The 22,265-nt window shown below is 41.5% G+C and overlaps 1 protein-coding gene across 2 annotated transcripts in view; it reads left to right on the forward strand.

Annotated features, from left to right (window-relative positions):
• Positions 1 to 22,265, forward strand: part of CTCFL (CCCTC-binding factor like) — a 46,050-nt gene that overhangs the window by 5,518 nt on the left and 18,267 nt on the right. For both annotated transcript variants that reach the window (XM_034433080.3, XM_034433081.3), the window contains exons 2-5: positions 599 to 1,152; positions 4,684 to 4,906; positions 11,196 to 11,363; positions 14,460 to 14,593. In XM_034433080.3, the coding sequence (XP_034288971.2) occupies positions 628 to 1,152; positions 4,684 to 4,906; positions 11,196 to 11,363; positions 14,460 to 14,593 (1,050 nt within the window). In that variant the 5' untranslated portion in view covers positions 599 to 627. The remainder of the gene's footprint in view (positions 1 to 598; positions 1,153 to 4,683; positions 4,907 to 11,195; positions 11,364 to 14,459; positions 14,594 to 22,265) is intronic.

The raw sequence follows: 22,265 nt of genomic DNA on the forward strand, positions 1-22,265 counted from the left end.
GAGAAATTTCCTGACAGTTAGAACAATTAATCAGTGGAACAACTGGCCTCCAGAAGTTGTAAATGCTCCAACAGTGGAAGTTCTTAAGAAGATGTTGGATACGCATTTGTCTGAAGTGGTGTAGGGTTTCCTGCCTAAGCAGGGGGTTGGACTAGAAGACCTCCAAGGTCCCTTCCAACTCTGTTATTTTATTCAATTCTATATGTAATTGTGGACATTTGGATGGCATTTTGGTTCATAATTTTCCTGTGATAATTAGTGTGGTCAGCAGCTCATTTATCTGAAGGTTACCTGCTCCTCTACTCTCTCACCTCTTGCTGTGTTCTTGATTTATTTTTTGCCTTCTTCTCAGGGTTGATTTGTGAGCAAAGCATTGCGTTACAGCAACTTAATTTTATTTTCTAAGAATTTTTTTCAGTGCTTATGGGACTCAAAGCCATCCGTGCAAACAAGGAGAACATTAGAGGCTCCAGCTTCCCATTTATTTATTATTTTTATTCTGAAACAGAAACTAAAACTAAGTGGGGTAGGGAGAGTGGTACTTTACTTCTAGGAAAATATTACCTCCCCTTAAATCTTTCCTTTGTGGTTCTTCCAGTCCTCTTTTTCAAGACACCCAAGGCCACAATGGATCGCCAGCAGGACACAGAAACTGATGAGCATTTCACTAAAATCAAAATGGAGGAAAGTGTCCAGAACAAAATTCAAAGGGAAAATGTATCCTTTGGGCAAGAGGGTAGCTGTAACTATCCAGAAAAGATTGAAGATGTCAATTCCATCTTGTTCAAGAAAGTGCTGGAAGAAGTTGATAAGTGGCCCCCATCATCTTCAGAAGGAGAGAAGAACCTCATTTTGCTGAAGACCGTGCATTTGAAAACAGAGAAAGATAATATCCAGGGGGCTTGTTTAACTGATCACCCAGTGATGCTGCACACTATGTTGCGAAGAGAGGCAGGCTACATCCACTCGTTGGCGAGAATGCCAGATAGCATAGACATTCAGGAGAACCCAAGGAAAGTCTTGGCAATAAGTTTGCCAGAAGACATTTATGTGTTCCATGAGATGGAAGTGATCAACGGTCCAAAAGAAACACTAGGATTTCATGAGGAGAGATGGTCAATTGAGAAGGATCCAAATATTCCTGGGATTCAGGTAACTTTTGTTCTTGATTATTCATTACACTTAGATCTCGATTTATGACCATATGATAGCAACAAAGAGAATGTATGTAAGTCAGGTTTGAAATGAGGGGGGGGGGGTGTCTGTCTGAACTTGCTTGTTTTCTTGCAGACGTTTCATTACCTAGGTAACATCATCAGTGCTAGTAAGGAGTAGGGTCTGCTCTCAGTTTATAGTTTCACGACATACGGACAGATTTAACCATAACTTCAATTGGGAAACTGTAACCATCCTAGACCAAGCCAAATCTAAAAATGCTAGGAAAATTGTTAGAAGCCTGACACTTTTTTTTTTTTTTTTTTTAAATTTGATTTATATGCCGCCCTTCTCCGGAGACTCAGGGTGGCTTACAATGTGTTAAGCAATAGCCTTCATACTTTTGTATATTTATACAAAGTCAGCTTATTGCCCCCACAAACTGGGTCCTCAATTTACCCACCTTAGAAAGGATGGAAGGCTGAGTCGACCTTGAGCCTGGTGAGAATTGAACTCGCAATAATTGCAGGCAGCTGGATGTTAAATGCTGCCTTAGGAGGCATTAGCCTCCTACGCCACTCAGGCTCCTCTCTGACAAATTATCATCAATAGACACATAGACATAAACAATTATCTATATCAGTGATGGCTAACCTTTTCCTGACAGAATGCCCAAAGTGCAAGCACACGTGTGTGAATGTGCACACGTGCACTGAACCCCCAAAATGCAATGCCGCGTGGCCCCCCGCATGTGCCCCTCTGTGCATGTGTGGTGGCCCCACACACATACTCCGCCTCCCACACATGCGCGGATGGTCCCCCCGCACGCACTCCATCCCGTGTGCACGTGCCCCTGCACACGCCCCTCACATGCGCGGCAGAAACCCAATGAACAGCTGGCCGGCAGGCATGCGCACATGCGCAGCAGAGCCGAACTGAGGTGATGGCTCGCGTGCCCAGAGAAGGCGCTATGTGCCACCTATGGCATGCATGCCATACGTTTGCCATCACGGATCTATATACTATACAAAAGAGACAATCAACAAGCCAAAACGGGAACAAAAAGCCCAAAACACCTCCCCACCAGCAATAGCAGCCAAATGAGCATAGATTAACTCCAAAATTATCACCAGACCAACAATCAAGTAAACAATACCCCAGTCAAGGAACTGCCGAACAAGCCCAACCAAAGAACCTCTAAAACCAATCTCACCAACATTGACAGGGTAATCCATTAGAATATAAACTGGGAGCAAACCCTACTCCTTACTAGCACTGATGATATTACATAGTTTAGTAATAAAACGTCTGCAAGAAAACACCCAAACTCAGAGAGCACCAAGGACCAGATCTGGGACCAGAATTTCTGTTGTTAAGCAAGGAAGTATGCAGGGATTTATGTTTATCTTTGTTACAATAGACACTATGCATCTGATGAAGTTTACAAATGCATTAAACTTTAATGTATTAATCTGAAAAAAAATCTTACGATGGTCGTTCTGGCAAATTGCAGATCTGAGTATCTGAGCTTTTTTTTTTTTTTTAAATTGATTTATATGCCGCCCTTCTCCGGAGACTCAGGGCGGCTTACAATGCGTTAAGCAATAGCCTTCATACTTTTGTATATTTATACAAAGTCAGTTTATTGCCCCCACAAACTGGGTCCTCATTTAACCTACCTTAGAAAGGATGGAAGGCTGAGTCAACCTTGAGCCTGGTAAGATTCGAACCTGCGGTAATTGCAGGCAGCTGTGTCGTTAAAGTGCAAAGAATGGGGTAATATGTTGGGTTTTGCTATGCAGTATATGCAGTAGTGTGATATAAATAAAACAATTTGCATAAAGAAACTAACTTGAGCAACAATACGGATCTGAAGGGGAAAAGGAAATTCAGTGCACACAAGGATATTCACAGGGCACCCATCAGCAAGTCTTTACAGGAGCTGCTCCTGTTCCAGAAATATTGGGGTTCTGTCCCAAGAAAAGACAGATTTGATTTAAAGAGGAGATGCCAACAAGAATGTTGTGAGCCCTGTTGGGTGCTCCAGAAACCAGTTTCCCTTCTGAATCAAATCACTGCACAGCCCTTGACATAGATGTCCAGTGAACTCAGCATGAGGATTCTTAATCTAAATTGCTCTGACATTTTCGTAAAAGAGCATGAAGTCTATAAATCTAAGGCCGGTATCTTGCAAGCAGTGGAACAGATGTGAAATGTTTCTGGAAGTGATGCCACCCACCAGCAGACAGACACTCCTTTTCTGCATTCCTGATGGCACAAATAAGGTTGAAGAATTATTGCAAAGGCTTTGTCTCCTGATTGCAGCAAGGAATAAACGTCTTCAGCAGTAGAAAATTCAGTGGAGATACTTTCAGATCTAAATAAGTTTCTGTTTATACTACACAGTCGCCAGGTATTCATCAAAAGATCCAATATCCACATCTGCTAAAAATTTCCATGGCTGAAACAACTCAACCAAATACATACATTTTAAAATACATCACCAAAACAGAACTGAGTCCTGTGAAAACTTCGGGGGAGGGGTAGATGACCAATGGGATATTTGGGAGGGGTCTATGAAAATTCGCCACGGCCAACTCGCTGCAGGAGAAGAGTTACATTTAATATCAAAGAAATGGTGGAATAGAATCATTAAAGGATGCAAAAGGAGGGACAGAATGAAATGGGAATGGCAAAAATTAAATTAATTTTTATTTATTTTAAATAATTAAATAGAATTGTTAAATTGTCCCGCAATGCGTTGCCTGCGGTGAGTTTGACGCGGTGCGTTGACCACAGCGAGTTGGCTGTGGCAAGTTGTTCCCATTTGGGAGAACATTATTAGTGGGGGAACACCTAGCTTCTGTTTTTGAATGCAAGGCATACTTTAAGATCAGGCTTTGCCCATTGGAAATACACCGTATAAAGATTTTTACAATACTCTACAGGCAAAAACATAGTAAATTGTGGTCATGTGACCTCAAGGTGCTGCAAATTGTCATAATGGTTATACCGAGAATCCAAAATGTGACCATATCACTGTGGGGCAGATAATCAAAATTTCAAAACCAGATCATAAGTTCCTTTTGGGGGGAGGTCTGTTTTAACTTTGAATGGTTCAGTCATAAGTTGAGTCGTAAGTAATAACAAGAAAGAGACGAGATCCATCTTCTATTTATTGTGTGTGTAGCTTTTTTCTTCCTTTCTCTCTTTTTATTATTGTTTTCTCTCTTCTTCCCTTTGTTGTGTTTTATTAAACAAATAAGGCAAAAAAGAATATCATTGCAATAACTTCTTTTTTTTTTTTGAATTTTAAAATACAAACTTTATTGAATTTAAAAATATTGACAAGAAAAAAAAAGAGAAAATATACAAATTTTCTCACTCATAAAATTGCAATAACTTCTAAAGGATATGGTATAAGAAATTATTTTTCTGGTTGTGGATGCTGCCCCCTCCCCCCCCCCCCCATTGAAATCGGATTGGCTTCATGCACATATATTGTATATATTTCTCCTTTAAACACAGGTTGATAGAGATGGAAGCAGGGACCCGCAGCTCCTCGTAGCTGGAGAGGGAAGGATTATCCCTCTTCCTGACTCTGACGCAGCAGATATTCCAAATGTAGCCACGCTGTTGCACAATTCTGAAAATAAAGCCCAGAGCAAGGACAGCGTATCCCAACCTCCTGTTGCAATAAGCCGTGACGTTTCTTCAGAGATCCAGGAGGACATAGTCCAGCAAGGGAAAGGTATAAAATCACTTGCACAGTTTTATTTTTAGATACCTATGGCTGTAAAGGGAAGGACTTCCAGTTCCTTGAAGAACACTGACATCAGCAGCAGGCTCTAAGCTTTTATTAGGAAAGTAGGTGGACTTTCACTCCAATCAGCAGAGAAGTTCTTAACAATGTTTGCTCCTCCTCCTCCTCCTCCTTAACTTGTCGCCTTTTAATTCAGGTAGTCCTCGACTTACGACAGTTTCATTTAGTGACCGTTCAAAGTGATAACGGCACCGAAGAAAGAGACTCATGGCTGTTTTTCACACTTACGACCATTGCAGCGTCCCCATGGACACGTGATCAAAATTCAGCCACTTAGCAACTGGTTCATATTTATGACCGTTGCTTCTGCCCCAAGGTTATGTGATTCCCCCTTTTGCGATCTTCTGATCAGCAAAGTCAATGAGGAAGCCAGATTCATCCAACAACCATGTCACTGATTGAACCAAATGCAGTGATTCACTTAACAACGGTGGCAAGAAAAGTCGTAAAATGGGGCAAACTCACTTGACAAATGTTTCACCTAGCAACAATTGGGGTCGTAATTCGAGGACTACTTGTAATTATCTATAGGTAACTCAACCTGAACTCATGTTTTTACTGTTAAGAGTGTTCATAACATGGTCAATTGACTACTCAATAATACTATAGAAATATGAATTATTGGAGCAGACATGTAGGAAAATCCATACTATAGAATACTTTCTCTTATTTGTTGCCTATTGAAGTCATAAGAAACTCAAACAATGAACAACCTTTCGGTATTGTATTAGGTTTATTGCCTTGAATAAGGAGTCTTGATCTATCTACTTAGCGTATAAGCTCTCCTCTAGGGCAGTTCTCATTATTCTTCCCCAAACCTTGATATTTGCTAATAATTGGTTATGTAGGTGTGCCACCCTTCCTCTAAATTTGTTCAGCCAAATTATTTAATTCGTTTTAGTCTATTTTAAATTTTGTATTTATATGTTTTATTCTATGGTCTGTTCACCGCCCTGAGTCTATCGGGAGTAGGGCGGTATACAAATTCAATAAAATAAATAAAAAATAAATAAATAAGGAGCAAAAGCCAGGATATAAAGTTTCATTTCGTCCTTTCTTTTATTTTTATTTTAGTTCTTTTTTTTTTAGCTTGCCTTTATTATTTTTATAAATAATTTCAAGGTGGTGAACGTATCTAATGCTTCTTCCTCCTGCTATTTTCCCCACAACCACAATCCTGTGAGGTGAAATGAGCTGAAAAAAAGGGACTGCCCCAAAGTCACCCAGCTGGCTTTCATGCCTAAGAAGAGACTAGAACTCATCGTCTCCTGGGGATTGGCCCAAAGTCACCCACCCACCCAACCGGCTTTCGTGCCTAAGGCGTGACTAGAATTCACAGTCTTCTGGGGATTGGCCGAAAGTCGCCCAATTGGCTTTCGTGCCTAAAGCAGGACTAGAACTCCCAGTCTCCTGATTTTCAGTCCGATGCCTTAGACCAAGGGTGTCAAACTCAATTTCATTGAGGGCTGTATCAGGGTTGTGTTTGACCTGGGGGGGCTGGAATGGGCGTGGCCGGGGTGGGCATGGTCAGCTCAACGTCACTTGTGTCGGGGGCGCCTCTGGTGACCCGAGCGCTCTGCCAGCGAAAACAGGCTCCCAAGCTCCGTTTTCAGCTGCGACAGCCTCCTGCAACCCTATGCCAGTGAAAACAGAGCTCAGGAGCCCTCCCGAGCTCCGTTTTCGCTGTCAGAGGCACCACGGGCCAATCCTTCACCGTTTTCAGGGCGGTCCCGCTGGCCAGATCAAACCTTGAGTTTGACAACCCTGCTTTAGACAGAACTAGCTCTCTTCCTCTCCTCTTGCAATTGTTCTATGATGTAGATAAGACTGAGAATCTTTCTTCATCACAGTAGTACAGATATATCCATAGAGATCTTTTCTCTGGCATGTTCCCACAATACTGCTTATAATTCATCCCTTGCCCACAAGACTTGGGACAGACTCACGTTTCTTTAACTGTTCAGGCTTATAGTATTTTTCTTCTTCCTTCTTCCAAGGCAGCCTCAAATTTTATAAAATATCTTTAATTTGTCACCAATTCACTTGCAAGGAAGTACTAGCTCTAGAACCACGATGGCAAACCTATGGCACACGTGCTACAGGCGGTATGCGTAGCCATATCGGTGGGCACACGAGCTCAGCAAATGGGCCATTTTTGGCCTCCGGGGGGGTGGGGAAGGCCGTTTTTGCCCTCCCCAGACTCCTAGAAAGGCTCTGGAGCCTGGGGAAAGAGAAAAACGGGCCTACCGGGCCATCATGTGCCAGGAGCAGAGGGGGGGGGTCACATGTGGGGGTGGGGCGCATAGAAGTATGAGTATGGGCACCTGCATGCGTGCCCCCCCTCCTACCCCCCCACTCCTGGCACGTGATGGCAAAAAGGTTAGCCATCTCTGCCCTGGAACAATGTTTCTCAACCTTAGCAATTTTTAGATGTCCGGACTTCAACTCCCAGCTGAGTTAGGAATTCCGGGAGTTGAAGTCTACACATTTTAACCTTATCAAAGTTGAGAAACACTGCCTTGGAGTAACTTGGGACAGGCAGGAAAGACAAGATAAGGTTCAGTAATGAGACAGCATTTTTCTTGCCAGAATAGTGTCTTGCCAATTCAAGGATTGGTGGACAGCACAGGTCAACGGTGGTGGTGATGGGGATTAGATGCTTTTATGTCAAAATCAGATGCTAAATAGAAATATGAATTTGGATCTCTCCAGTTCCAACTCTGGTATTCAGATCTGTGCAGAATCAAGAGGTTGTTTAGCTTGGTGCTAAACAGGCCAAAGGTGTAAGCAGGTAAGTATTAAAAATGAATGAAGTCACTTTATGAGTTTTGTTCTACCTCAGTAAAGTATAGACAAATAAAGGAGAAAATGGATGCAGAATTATTTTAACTACAACAGGTTTAAAGAGAAGGCATGCTGCAGAAATAGTTGATTTGGAAAATGAATGAAAAAATACTGAAGACATAAAATTGTAGAGAGATTTTCAGTGATTACTTACTGCGTCGGCAGATGTCAGTGTTTTTTACCACACTCGTACCTGAATTGTTATTTTGAAGTACTTTTAAAGGGCTCCGACATGCATAAGTAACACATGTAAGTAATTCAGTTTTACAAGCAAAAAATCTAGCATCACTTAGAACATTTAACAAAGGGTTGTTAAGGAATGCAGCTGTGAAACAGTTTACCTTTCAGATAAAACACACATCATCACTAAATCCAGGAACATCTGTGGGGGATTCAGAAAGTCAAGATGGTGCTTGTCTTAATAAGATGAAAATCCGTCTAAAACTTAATCCATCTGCCTTTGACTTGTCATAACAATTTATATAGCCATCCATCTTGCAATTTTGAGTAATGCGACCTGCTCACAAATACGCAATGTAAGAAGGCAAGGATTATATTTATGGAATTATTTACTTAGGATAAATCTGTGTAGGCCAACTTTGTGGATAAAGGATTGTCACAGTTCTCCCAAGGCTTCTTAAACAATAGAAGCAAATGAAAATAAGCACCAATAAAAACCTGTGACAATCAAAGGAACATTTCCTTATTAGCAAATATTGCAATGCCGTATCAACAATTTCATGAAAATCCAGTCAAAATGAATGTCTAATTGACCAAGCCTAAGCCTATTTCATACTAGTGGTTTGGGTTTTTTGTTTTTTTTAAAGTACATTTTATTGAAACATTTAACATTCTTAAAAGGTAATACAAACTGAAATAAAGAGAGAAGAAAGTAGAAAAGAATTACAAAGTTTGAAAAGAAAAGGAAAGAAAAAGATACAGGAAGAAAAATATTTACTAAATGAATCCCAATCTTCCATGCAAGAATTGCAAGCAAATGTAATATAGGAAATCCTTGACTTACGACCAGTCGCTTAGCAAGTGGTCAAAGTTACATTGGGTCCCTCAAAAGGTGTTTTAAGACCCGCTTCAGACGTTCTGATGGTCACGTGACCACATTTCAAGCACTCAGCGACCAGCCTGCATTTACAGCCATTTGCTGTGTCCTCGGGTCACGTGACCATGATCTTACGATTTTTGTCTAAAAAGAGCATGTTTTTGCCAGTTTTTCCCCAAAATGCTTCATAATGAACAATGGGTTTTCTTAACAACTGTGGATTCATTTATTGACCATGGTGATTTGCTTAATGACTGCTGCAAAATAGGTTGTAAAATCAGGTATGTGATACTTCAGTCATCACAACTTACAACCACAATGGGCTGGCTTTATTATAGTCATAAGTCAAGGACACCCTGTATTTCCCCACCCCATATTAATTGTGTTGATAAACATCCCTTCTTGTGCAATCCCTGACAAGTTCATTAGACATAGTACAAAAGATGCTTTTATTGGTTTAATCTCACTTTAGGAGCATTAGAAGATATAATTCATATTTTTTCAAATTGATTTGCTATTGATTTGCTGGGAAGCATATTATTCGCTCAAAAACAGACATGTAAACAGCGCTTCCTCCTGAAACGTGTAAAATTCTGTCAGAGGCAGTCCTTTAATATGCCCGACCTAGACTTTTTAAGCTTTTAAGCTTATCCCAGTACTCAGAAGAGCTCCAGCAATCAAAAAAAGATGTTGAAACTCTAGAAAGAGTGCAGAGAAGAGCAACAAAGATGATTAGGGGACTGGAGGCTAAAATATACGAATAACGATTGCAAGAACTGGATATGTCTATTTTGATGAAAAGAAGGACTAGAGGAGACATGATAGCAGTGTTCCAATATCTCACGGGCTGCCACAAAGAAGAGGGAGTCAAGCTATTCTCCAAAGCACCTGAGGGCAGGACAAGAAGCAATGGGTGGAAACTAATCAAGGAGAGAAGCAACCTAGAACTAAAAGAGAAGTTTCCTGACAGTTAGAACAATTAATCAGTGGAACAACTTGCCTCCAGAAGTTGTGAATGCTCCAACACTGGAAGTTTTTAAGAAGATGTTGGATAACCGTTTGTCTGAAGTGGTGTAGGGTTTCCTCTCCTGCCTAAGCAGGGGGTTGGGCTAGAAGATCTCCAAGGTCCCTTCCAACTCTGTTATTCTATTCTAACTAGGCTGGTCGCTGTAGTGCATTACACTGATTGCCTACACCTAAGTCAGAAAAAGATCTGTAAAATTTGATGCTGCTCCAAGATTTCTGCAACCTAGATAAACCGAAAATGGCCAGTGGTGCATTTGAATTACCTTTTTTGCCATCTTAAATTGCAAAAACATGAAATAAGGGTTCAGGGGGGAAAATCCATCTGGTCCAGCAGTTTGTCACAAGTCAAAAAGCAAAAGCTAATATTGCAGTCTGATGGATGATAATAGCTGGAATTTAAGGTGATTTTTTTCTCCAAGAAATCTGTCTAGCCTTCTTTAAAAACCATCTAGTCTTCTTTCAAAACTGTCTAAAAGGATAACGCTAATCACATCTCATGACTGGGCTATATAGAATATCTCAACCCATCTAACATGGTGTTTTCAGATGGCATGGGACTGCACTTGTGGAATCACCATTTGGTCAGGGTACGGTGAATCTGGGAGGGCAGTCCCAAAATACCTGGGGAAGATAGCAGGTGGGGACCAGCTGCAAGGGTTGAGGGTAGGTGGCACTATTTTGTACTGGTTCTTCCTTCATGGCCAGTTCCAGTTGGTGTTGATCAGGAGTCTCTCTCTCTCTCTCTCGGCCCCTACATTGTGGGGGCCACATAATTCAGTACTTTCTGCTGGTTGAGGCATGACTGACTGAGGAATTTTGGACATTGAAGTCCACCGGTCAAAGTTGGGTCCCTGCTCTAGAACATCATTTTTCCTAAAGTCAGATTAGCTCCAAACCGATTGGCCTTTTGGAAGAGTCTGAAGACGTGACATTGTCATTTGCCTGGGTCTTGAGGCCACCTGGATCTGAGAATTTACATTTTTAGTTCGCTAACATGGATACGGAACCTGCAAAGTAGCAGTATTGCTAGAAATATTGAATATGGTTTCCCACATATTGGGTTTTTTTTTCATTTTTTTTTATTTATTATTGATCTTTATTATTTTATTCTATTGCCTTGTGTTTTTAACTGTATACATAGCTCAGAGTCATAGTGAGATAGGCAGCTATGCAAATTTACCAAATACGTAAATAAATGTTACCATCTGGGTGTGACAAGCATTAGTGTTTTACTTTAAGGAGAGGTGGCTTTTGATGATTTATTTAACCTAGCCAGCAACTTTCTTTCAGGAAGCATTCAGCAACACTGCAATCTGTGTCTGTTCACCACATTCAGTCTGTCTGGCTTTAAACGCCACATGAAGAAACATTCCCACGAAAAGCCACATCAGTGTCACATCTGTCTTAAAGCTTTCCGTACGCTTTCTCTGTTGCGCAACCACATGAACACCCATACAGGTATGTCTGCCTTCCAGGTAAATTGAACCCCTCACTGGAACATATCTTTAGAGTTCAACTGTTTTTATGATTAATCTTAGGAATATCAATCTCACGTAAAATAGTTCATCTCTTAGATTTCTGTTTGGGAATAGTTTGCAAGGGCTGGTTTTTTAAAATCAATGGATGAGTATATAGAAAACTATAATTTTTGCCTGCTTTGATTTTGTTGTTAGTTGCGAAGTTGTGTCCATCCTATTGCTACCCCATGGACAACGTTCCTCCAGGCCTTCCTGCCCTCTATCATCCTCTAGAGTCCATTTAAGCTCATGCCTACTGCTTCAGTGACTTCACCCAGCCACCTCATTCTCTGTCGTCCCATTCTTCTTTTGCCCTTAATCTTTCCCAGCATTAGGCTGTTCTCCAGTGAGTCCTTCCTTCTCATTAGGTGGCCAAAGTATTTGAATTTCATCTTCAGGATCTGGCCTTCTAAAGAGCAGTCAGGGTTGATCTCCTCTAGGACTGACCGGTTTGATCTCCTTGCAGTCTCTGCTTTGATTAGCCAAGCCCAAAATTATGGTCTCTAAAGAACTAGTACATCCAGACAAAGTTCTTTACCAACTTTCTTAGTACAGGGTTTGCGACTTTGAGATAGGCCAAGGATTCTCATTAGGCACAGTCAGCAGGATAGTTTCATTTAAAAATTATTTATGTACATGCCCATGTATTCTTATTCCCTTTCAGGGTAAATAGCATAACGCAAAGTGCAGAAAACGAAAAAGAGTTAAGAAGTGATAAGCAAAAAAATAAAAAAAAAATTAAGAGGAAGGATAAAAAAGGAAAGGAAATACACCTAAATCTATTTCATATCAACAACATTAAATATTCCTCACCGTATTTTTATTTTTATTTTTTTATTATTATTATTATTTTTGATATTTGCAGGCTAGCATTCCTTTCTAGTCCTCGATTTACAAAAGTTCATTTAGTGACAGTTCGAAGTTACAACTTTTTATTTTTCACACTTAGGACATTCGGGCATCCTCATGGTCACATGATCAAAATTCAGATGCTTGGCAACTGTCTCATATTTATGACGGTTGCAATGTTCACCTGCTGACAAGCAAAGTCCACAGGAAAGCCAGATACACTCAACAGCTGTGTTATTAACAACTGCTGTGATTCTGTGACAATGAGGTTGTAAAATGAGGCAAAATTCACTTAACAAGTGTCTTGCTTAGCAACAAAAATTTGGGGCTCAATTGTGGTTGTAAGTCAAGGACTACCTGGAGAAGCCCTTTAAATGTGCCATCTGTGGTTACTGCCAGTGTGGAGGCAAGAAGGATTATTTTCTGAAGAATCATTTTGCAAAGGCCTCCCTTGACTGAGTAGAGAAAGATGAAGTTACCTTTGAAAGGGGCACTGCCATTCATGGTATGTGCATTTTTAGTTAGAAGAATAGTTGGTAGGGAATTTAGAAGTAAAAATAAGTAAAATTCTCCCTAGCATAGCTGGCTGGAGAATTCTGGGAGTTGCAGTCCATACATCTTAAAAGTTGCCAAGGTTGAGAAACACTGATATAACACATCTGTCTGTTAAATTGAAATTTTACTCTACCTTGAGCTTTGAAATGTGAATTTTTGATCTATATTCTTGTCCATGAATCCATTGCAATTCATTCAGCTTCCAAGCCAATAACATGACACAATTTGTATATTAAAATGCATGTTCACACCCCCAAACACCCCCACCACAAGAATTCTTACCTTCGTAAACTCCAGGAGTCAGTGAGAGAGAGTTGGGCGGCCCTGTAAATTTTCTTAAATAAATGCTGTATGCATTTACCCTTAAGTACAATAAACAACGAATGATTTATCACACATCTTTAGTCCTTGCTCAGTTTACTTAGCATTCCATTCTTTGTTATATATCCTTTATTTTCATCACTTCAGTTGCAACCAACTTGCAACTCTCAAAACATTCTATAATTCAAGCTTATTTATGACATAATGTGCTTTCTCTAAATCAACAGGCAGACCATAACCTTTTCTCCTCATATTCATAAATTTCTCAGTTATCTGTTGAAGAGCAAAAATCCAGTTTGCATAACCTGTCTGGCATAAAGCCATAGTGTTATTTCAGATTTTATTTACATTTATTTATCAAATTTCTACACTTTTATTTATTTGCCTTTATTATTTATCAAATTTCTACGCTGTTATTTTCCTTTGTTTATTATTTATTTACCAAATTTCTACACCGTTTTGTTCATTCTACCCTTTCATTCCCTTTTGAATCAAATTCTATCAGATTCCTTCCCAGACATACTTAATAGACTAATTCCTTGTAGTTTTTCATTCAGTTTAGCTGTTTTTCACTTTGTGTTCTTTCAGTTGCCAAGCACAAACGCGTCCTCACACTTCAAAACAAGTCACATTCAAAAAGTAAATCACATCCATACATTAACGTTTCCCAAGTTAATTTATTCTACTCTGTTTCCTCGAAAATAAGACCCAACCGGAAAATAATCCCTAGCATGATTTTTCAGGATGCTCGTAATGTAAGCCCTACCCCAAAAATAAACCCCAGTTAAGATCATCAGTAGACGGAGGCATTTAGTATTGTATTTCCCCCAAAATAAGACCTAACTGGAAAATAAGCCATAATGCATCTTTTGGAGCAAAAATTAATATAAGACCCGGTCTTATTTTGGGGGAAACACGGTATTTATTACATTTTTATCCCACCTTTATTATTTTTAAAAATAACTCAAGGCAGCAAACACATTTAATCTTTTTTCCTCCTACTTTCCCCACTATAACAAAATCAGGACTATGTATCTCCTGCACACCTGATGCTGCTTTACCTCATCTCTGCCACCTGTTATTTTAACTTTCTTTTTTTTAAAAAAATGCTAATCCTATGCACTAACATTAACAGTATTTCTACGTTGCTTTGAAGTGTTTGATGAGCCATTTTCCACCTTATTGGATTCTGTGCCTAGGTAGATGTAAAACTAACAGCCGGCTATCGCAACAAATTTCTCAGTATTCCAGGTAGATTTAGATTTAAATGTTTCCATTGAATACATTTTGAAACTCTGCTTCCCTTTTGCAGGGACAAAGCCACACAAGTGTAATGAATGTGATATGGCCTTTGTGACAGTGGGGGAACTTTCCCGCCACAAGCGATATAAACATACTCTGGAGAAGCCCTTTAAATGCTCCATCTGTAACTACTGCAGCGTAGAGGTAAGACGGATTGTTCTCTGCAGAATCATTTTGCAAAGTCCTCCCTTGACTGGGTAGAGAAAGATGAGGTTTCCTTTGAAAGAGGCACTGCCATCCCTTAGTTAGAAGCATAGTTGGTAGAGAATGTAAAAGTAAAAGTAAGAAAAATTCTCCCTCCCCCCACCCCCCATTGCAATTGCACATTGCAATTAGAAGGGATGGGTGGATGGGACCTTAGGCTGGCATGACCTTAGGCTGCAGTGTGGTTGAGATCCAACCTAGAACTAAGAAACTTAGTTCTAGGTTGGATCTCAGGTGTAGGGTTTCCTGCCTAAGCAGGAGGTTGGACTAAGCAGGAGGTTGGACTAGAAAACCTCCAAGGTCCCTTCCAACTCTGTTATTCTAAATCTATCTGTATGCAACTTCCTGACACTGAGAACAACTAATCAGTGAAATGCCTTTCCTGCCGAAGTTGTGGGTGCTCCATCGCTGGAGGTTTTCAAGAAGAGGTTGGACAGCCATTTGTCTAGAATGGTGTAGGTCAGGGGTGTCAAACTCATATCGTCGCAGCAGCATCACATGATGTATCGGGATTTTTTTACCCTTCGCTAAACTGGGTGTGGGCATTGCCAGCACGTGACACATCCAGCCTTTGAGCCAGGAATTTGACAGCCCTGGTGTAGGTTCTCCTGCTTAAATGAGATTGGGCTAGAAGACCTTCAAGATCCTTTCCAACCATATTTTTCTATGTGTTGTGGCCCGTCAGCGGCCTGTGCAGCTAGTAGCTGATTCAGACAGCGAGGAGGCTGGTGTGGTGCTGCGCCAGCAGCCTGTGCAGCTGGCACTCGAGTCGGACAATGAGGAGGCTGGAGAAGATGTGGTGCCAGAGGCGGGGATTCAGCCAGGGCCTTCAGAACCTCCAGAAGCTCCCATAAGTGAAGAGGAAGAAGAGGAGGAGCCTCTTCTCGATGCACGAGCGCGCAGAACTGCCAAAAGGCAGGAGTGGCTCCTCAGGAGGAGGTCTCCTTGAGAGTACGTCTTGGGGCTAATTGGCCACTCCCTTAGCCTATTTAAGCAAGGACGAGGACTGAAGCAATTTGCAGGGAACAACTTCGTTCACTCCTTCGCGTCTGGATCTTAGTTCTCTGCAAATTGCTTCTGGGCTTTCTGCCAACCATAGTAAAATTACGATTATTTATTCTTTGGATTGTTGTAGGCTGTTAAGAAAGTTAATTAACAGCCTTTGTTTGAAAAAGACTGATTTAATTTAGTAAACTAAGGTTTTTACAGACTGTGTGTGCTGCGTTCTTTGGGGTCTGTAGCTGGGGCAGAACACTATGTTCTAAATTCCTTAACCAAACTTGGATTTAAGATCTACTAAAGCACAGGTCCCCACCCCTTGGGACGCAGCCCAATTTGGACTGGGCCATGCAAACGGCGGGCAAGCGCGCAGCTCCACTTGCATGATCAGTGTGTACCTCTGCCACTCACACAAATCGAGCTGCGTGTGTTTGCTTGCCCACCGTTCTCACAGAACCATTCCTTCTCCCACCACCACTACCACCGCCGGTCCCCAAACTGGGGACTGGGACTGTTTATTATTATTATTATTATTATTATTATTATTATTATTATTATTATTATTATTATTTTAAATTTATATACCGCCCTTCTCCCTGAGGACTCAGGGCAGTGTACAGCCAAAATTAAAAAACATAAAATACAAATATTAAAAAACAGTTAAAATATATATAAATTTGGCCCAAAATTAAAAATACAAACCAATTAAAACATTTAAAATTTCTTCTTAAGCCAGCCCGGCTTGCTGGAAAAAGTGGGTTTTAAGGGCACGGCGGAAGGCACTAAGGTCTTGGATTCTCCTTATCTCTGGGGGCAACTTATTCCAGAGGGTAGGTGCCCCACAGAGAAGGCCCTCCCCCTGGGGGTCACCAGCCTACATTGATTGGCTGATGGCACCCTGAGGAGGCCCTCTCTGTGGGAGCGCACGGGACGATGGGAGGTCATCGGTAGCAGCAGGCGGTCTCGAAGATAGCTAGGCCCGATGCCATGGAGCGCTTTAAAGGTGATAACCAGCACCTTGAAGCGCACCCGGAAGACCACTGGGAGCCAGTGCAGCTCGCGCAGGAGCGGTGTTACATGGGAGCACCATGCTGCTCCCATCACTACCCGCGCTGCTGCATTCTGGACCAGTTGAAGCCTCCGGGTGCTCTTCAAGGGGAGCCCCATGTAGAGAGCGTTGCAGTAGTCAAGGCGAGAGGTGACGAGGGCATGAGTGACTGTGCACAGGGAATCCCAATCAAGAAAGGGCCGCAACTGGCGAATCAGGCGAACCTGACAAAAGGTCCCCCTGGTTACAGCCGTCAGATGTTCCTCCAAGGACAGCTGCATATCCAGGAGGACTCCCAGATTGCGAGCCCTTTCTGTGGGGGCCAAAGACTCGCCCCCAATAGTCAGTGATGGAGTCAACTGACTATATCGGGATGCCAGGAGCCACAGCCACTCAGTCTTGGAAGGGTTGAGCTTGAGCCTGTTCCTCCCCATCCAGATCCGCACAGCCTCCAGGCACTGGGACATCACTTCAAGGGCATCATTGGGGTGGCCTGGGGTGGAGATGTACAGCTGTTGTGGAGGGCTGAACCAAATGGGGCTGTGAAGGTGTATAGGCATGTACACATATACATAAATTGGTTGGGGGGAGCAGTCGCCTTTCAATTAAAAGCAATGCAATTGTATTGTGTGCATGGCATACACTTATTTTTATTTGATTTCTAATTTCTGATTGATCTTACACTGTCTGGACAGACAAAGGGCCGGATGTGACCTGGGGGCTGTAAAATAGCCAGATCTGATCCAGCCTCTGCTTGAAGACCCTAAGCAAAGGAGAACTAGCAATCTGTTGTAAGTGGAATGGGACAATGCCACAGCCAAGTCGCCATGGCCAGTTCGCCATGGGACAACTCGCTGTGGGACAATTTAACAATTCTATTTAATTATTTAAAATAAATTAAAAAATATTTTAATTTTTGCCATTCACATTTCATTCTGTCCCTCCTTTTACATCCTTTTTTAAAATGATTCTATTCCACCATTTCTATGAATATTAGTGTAATTCTTGTCCCGCAGTGAGTTGTCCTATTTTGAGTTGGCTGTGGTGAGTTGGCCACAGTAGTTGGCCATGGCTATTGCATAAACCCACTATGAGACCCTTTTCCACTGGCTGACACGTTGCTTAATCAGAAAGTTTCTCCTGCTATCTAACCTGACTATCTTTCCTTCTGGGAAATGGTACTAAGATACGCTTCAAAGGCTCTTCTCAAAGTCTTTCAGTCACCTGAAATATGGAGGCAGTTGTGAAATGTAAAATTTATTACTACCGGTTCTGGGGGGGAGGGGGGGTAATGTGACTGGGTGGGCGTGGCCAACTTTTTTTTTTTTTACTTTTAAAAGCATTTTTTCTACAACCTCTTTGGTTGAAGAGGTTGTAGAAAAAAATGCTTTTAAAAGCCTCTGACAATCAGGCAACTCAGCTGGGATCATCAGAGGCTTTTAAAAGCATTTTTTTCTACAACCTCCTCGAGTGAAGAGGTTGTAGAAAAAATGCTTTTAAAAACCTCTGACGATCCCAGCTGAGCTGTGCGATCATCAGAAGCTTTTTTTTTTTACTTTTAAAAGCATTTTTTTGGCTGAAGAGGTTGTAGAAAAAATGCTTTTAAAAGTTAAAAAAAAAAGCCTCTGATGATCATGCTGCTCAGCTGGGCATGGGGGGGGCACAGGGTTTTTTGAGGGTGGTTCGGAGAACCACCCGCCACCATCACTACCAGGTCGGGTGATCCAGTCCAAACCGGGAGCATTTCACCCCTGAGGGTGACCTCAAACAGGAATTGTCTTCGGCCATCTTGGTTTTCATTCAGTCTTAGGTTAAACCCTGTATTTGCATGAAGATTGCTATTACATCTTCTCTTACAGGTATCCTTCGTTTAGAAACTGCCTTGTTTAGTAACCATTTACAGTTGGGACAATGATGAAAAAGTAACTTTACTACCAATCCTTCCATTTACGATCTTTGCAAGTCTGCAAAGCAAAAGAAAGGTGAAGTAAAATCACAAGAACAGTTGCTGTTCACTTATTTAGTGAGCTCTTTCGTTTAATAACCAAGTTCTGGTTTGTAAACAGCTACTTATAATTGTCTTTTCTATAGGCTAAATATATTCAGAACTTTAACTGTTCCCTGTAGGACTCAGTTTACAGACTCTTCACCTTTATCCCTTTCAAACTTGCTAAACATTTGTCCTTTTCTTAAACAGCGGTGCTAATTCTTTATAAGGAATACACCTTACATGGAGGGGAAAAAAGCCTCTGTGAGATACTTTTTAAAGCAAGGACAACAAAATCCCAGCAAAATACATTCTAGAAGTATTAAGCAAATACAGGGTTTAATCTAATGCTGAATGAAAACCAAGATGGCCACCCGGAATCCCTGTTTGAGGTCATCCTCCATATTTCAGACAGCAGGGAGATTTGGGAAGAGCCTCTGAGGCTTGTCTTAATACCTGCATTTCATTCCTGCTTCTGGTAAATAGATTTTGTATCATGTTCAGAAATCTGTTTGCCTTGCCGGATGAAAGAAAGACAAGAAGCTTAAACCCCTTTCAACTCTTGTGAAAACAGTGGTTTGTTTCTAATCAGCGTTAAAATATTCTTGTGAATGTTCCGTGGATGAAGCAGGAGCCCTTAGCATTGATTTTTTTTTTAGAAACTAATGAGAAGTCAGCCAAGGGAGAGCAGATTGCAGAGTTCTTTAAACAATATTTTCTTTCTTTTTTTCATTTTTGGAAACAACATATAAGCTTGGTGAAGCAATATTAAATAAAAGGGGAGTGATATAAAAGGATGTGAGGATCTGTGTATATCCGTTGTCTATCATGCTGCATATACTCACAAAATCACCAGTTGCTCAGGTTTGCTATGCAGTTTGCATAATTGGCCATAGTTTATAGGGTTTTTATGCACAGTCAAACCACTGCATGCTTTTCTTTCTTTATAACTGTCTGTAATACGCCATTTACAGACAACTTGCTCTAGCGTGCATCATTTTATATGCAACTTTCACAAACCAGAAATAGTTTGGGCTGCAACTTTCTTGAACAGATTTTTTTTTTTGTATGTAACTTTTAGCCAAGAAAGATGTCTGCAACCTCCATGTTATTGCTGTTCAATACAAGGAGTCCTTGCCTTAAAACAGTTCGTTTAGTGACCATTCAAAGTTATAACAGTTTTGAAAAAAAGCGACATGATCATTTTTCACACTTAACGACCGTTGTAGCATCCCCATAGCCACGTGATTTACATTCACTTAACAACCGGGTTACTAATTTAACAACTGCAGTGATTCACTTAACAAATGTGGCAAGGAAAGTCGTAAAATGGGGCAAAACTCACTTAACACATTTCTCACTTACCATATTTTTCTGAGTATAAGACGCACCAGAGTTTAAGTCGCACCTTAGTTTTTGGGGAGGAAAATAAGAAAAAAGCTGATTGGTGGATGAATTGGCTTCCTGGAATACCCCCAGTCAGCTGTTCCCAGAGGTGAATTTTAGCAACAGGTTCCTTGGTTGTGAGCTCTGTGCCTTGATTTTTTTGGGGGGGGGGGGTTCTGCCTCGGAAATTTCTGAAACTCTGTTTCAGAAAAAACTTCTTTTTCTGCCTCTGAAAGCCTCCGAAACAGAGCTTCAGAAAAAAAGACTCTGAAGCTCTGTTTCTGAGGCTTTTTTTTCTGAAGCTCTGTTTGGAGGCTTTTTTCCTGAAGCTTCGTTTCTGAGGCTTTTTTCAGCCTCTGAAACCTCCGTTTGAGAAGCTGGGCAGGGCTACATTCAGAGTATAAGAAGCACCCAGATTTTTACCCTCTTTTTTGGGGGGGGGAGGTGCATCTTATACTCCGAAAAATACGGTAATTTAAATTTTAGGCTCATTTGTGGTCATAAGTCGAGGACTACCTGTATAAGGACATTTTTTCTATAAAGAAATCTGCAACACCTTAGACTATTCTTAATTACAATTGATTCCAAGACTATAAACAAACATAAAGGGAACCACCAAAACAAATCTAATACAGAATTAGGAAATCAGGTTTGTATTTTATTCTATTCTTTTAATCTGAGACTTTCTACTACAGGTAGTCTTCAACGTACAACACAATTGGGACCACAAAAATCTGTTGCTAATCAAGGTGCTTGTTCAAGTGGCCACGCTCAGTTTTATGACATTTTTGGCCTGTTGTTAAGCAGACACTGCAGTTGTTAAGTGAATAAAAGTAAAGGTTCCCCTCGTACATATGTGCGATTCGTTCCCGACTCTAGGGGACAGTGCTCATCTCTGTTTCAAAGTCGAAGAGCCAGCGCTATCCGAACAGGTCTCCGTTGTCATATGGCCGTCATGACTAAATGCCAAAGGCACACGGAATGCTATTACCTTCCCACCAAAGGTGGTCCCTATTTTTCTACTTGCATTTTTTACGTGCTTTCGAACTGCTAGGTTGGCAGAAGCTGGGACAAGTAACGGGAGCTCACCCCGTTACGCGGCACTAGTGATTCGAACCACTGAACTGCCAACCTTTCGATTGACAAGCTCAGCGTCTTAGCCACCGAGCCACCACGTCCCTGTTAAGTGAACTAGACAGTCATTAAGCAAACCTGGCTTTCCTCATAGACCTTTGCTTGTCAGAAGCTGGATGGGAAGACTGCAAATAGCAGTTGCGTGATGATTGAATGCTACAACTGTTGCAAATACATGCTGGTTTGCCAAGAGCCTCAAGGTTGATCACGTAACTATAGAGACAATCATGTATGAGTATTGGTCAGACGGCAATTTTTGCAGTGCTGTTGAAGATGGTTGCTAAATGAATGGTTGTAAGTCAAGGACCAACTATTGTCTTGTAAAAAAAAACAATTTTGCATAATTGGACCTTTAATATTTTTCCTCTTACGGTTAGGATTCATTCTAATAGAACCACCATTAAGGCAGAGAAACAGGAGACCTAGTTTGGAAGGCAGTATTTTAGAATAGAAGTCTCCAAACTTGGCAACTTTTGAGACTTGCGGACTTCATCTCCTAGAATCCTGGGAGTTGAAGTCCACAAGTCTTAAAAAATTGCCAAGTTTGGAGACCCTTGCTTTAGAACAGGGGTGTCAAACTCGATTTCATTGAAGGTCGCATCAGAAAAGCGGTGAAATCCAGTCGGTTCTATCCAGCTTGCGCAAACCAGTAGCACTGGCAGCAGGAGGCTCCATCCACCCACCGGGACATCATTACGTCCTATTTTTGACCTTCACCACATGCGCAAGAGAGGCACGCATGCGCTCCCATTCCCAAACTGGTAGCAAAGGTAAGTGGATTTCACCGCTGCATCAGAGTTGTGTTTGATCTTGGGGGGTCGGGTGGACATGGCCAGGGTACGCGTGGCCAGCTCCACGTCACTCATCGAGGCTCCGTTTTCAGCCACGATGGCCTCCTGCAGCCCTCTGCCAGCGAAAACAGAGCCCAGGGAGGCTGCGTGCAGCCCTCTCGGCTCCCTTTTTGCTGGCAGAGGCACCGCGGGCTGGTCCTTTGCTGTTTCAGGGGAGGCCCTTGGGCCTTGAGTTTGACACTCCTGCTTTAGAAGATGCAACAGCAA

The sequence above is a fragment of the Pantherophis guttatus genome, chromosome 3 (assembly GCF_059756535.1).
Source record: "Pantherophis guttatus breed Tessera chromosome 3, ASM5975653v1, whole genome shotgun sequence".
Taxonomy (NCBI): domain Eukaryota; kingdom Metazoa; phylum Chordata; class Lepidosauria; order Squamata; family Colubridae; genus Pantherophis; species Pantherophis guttatus.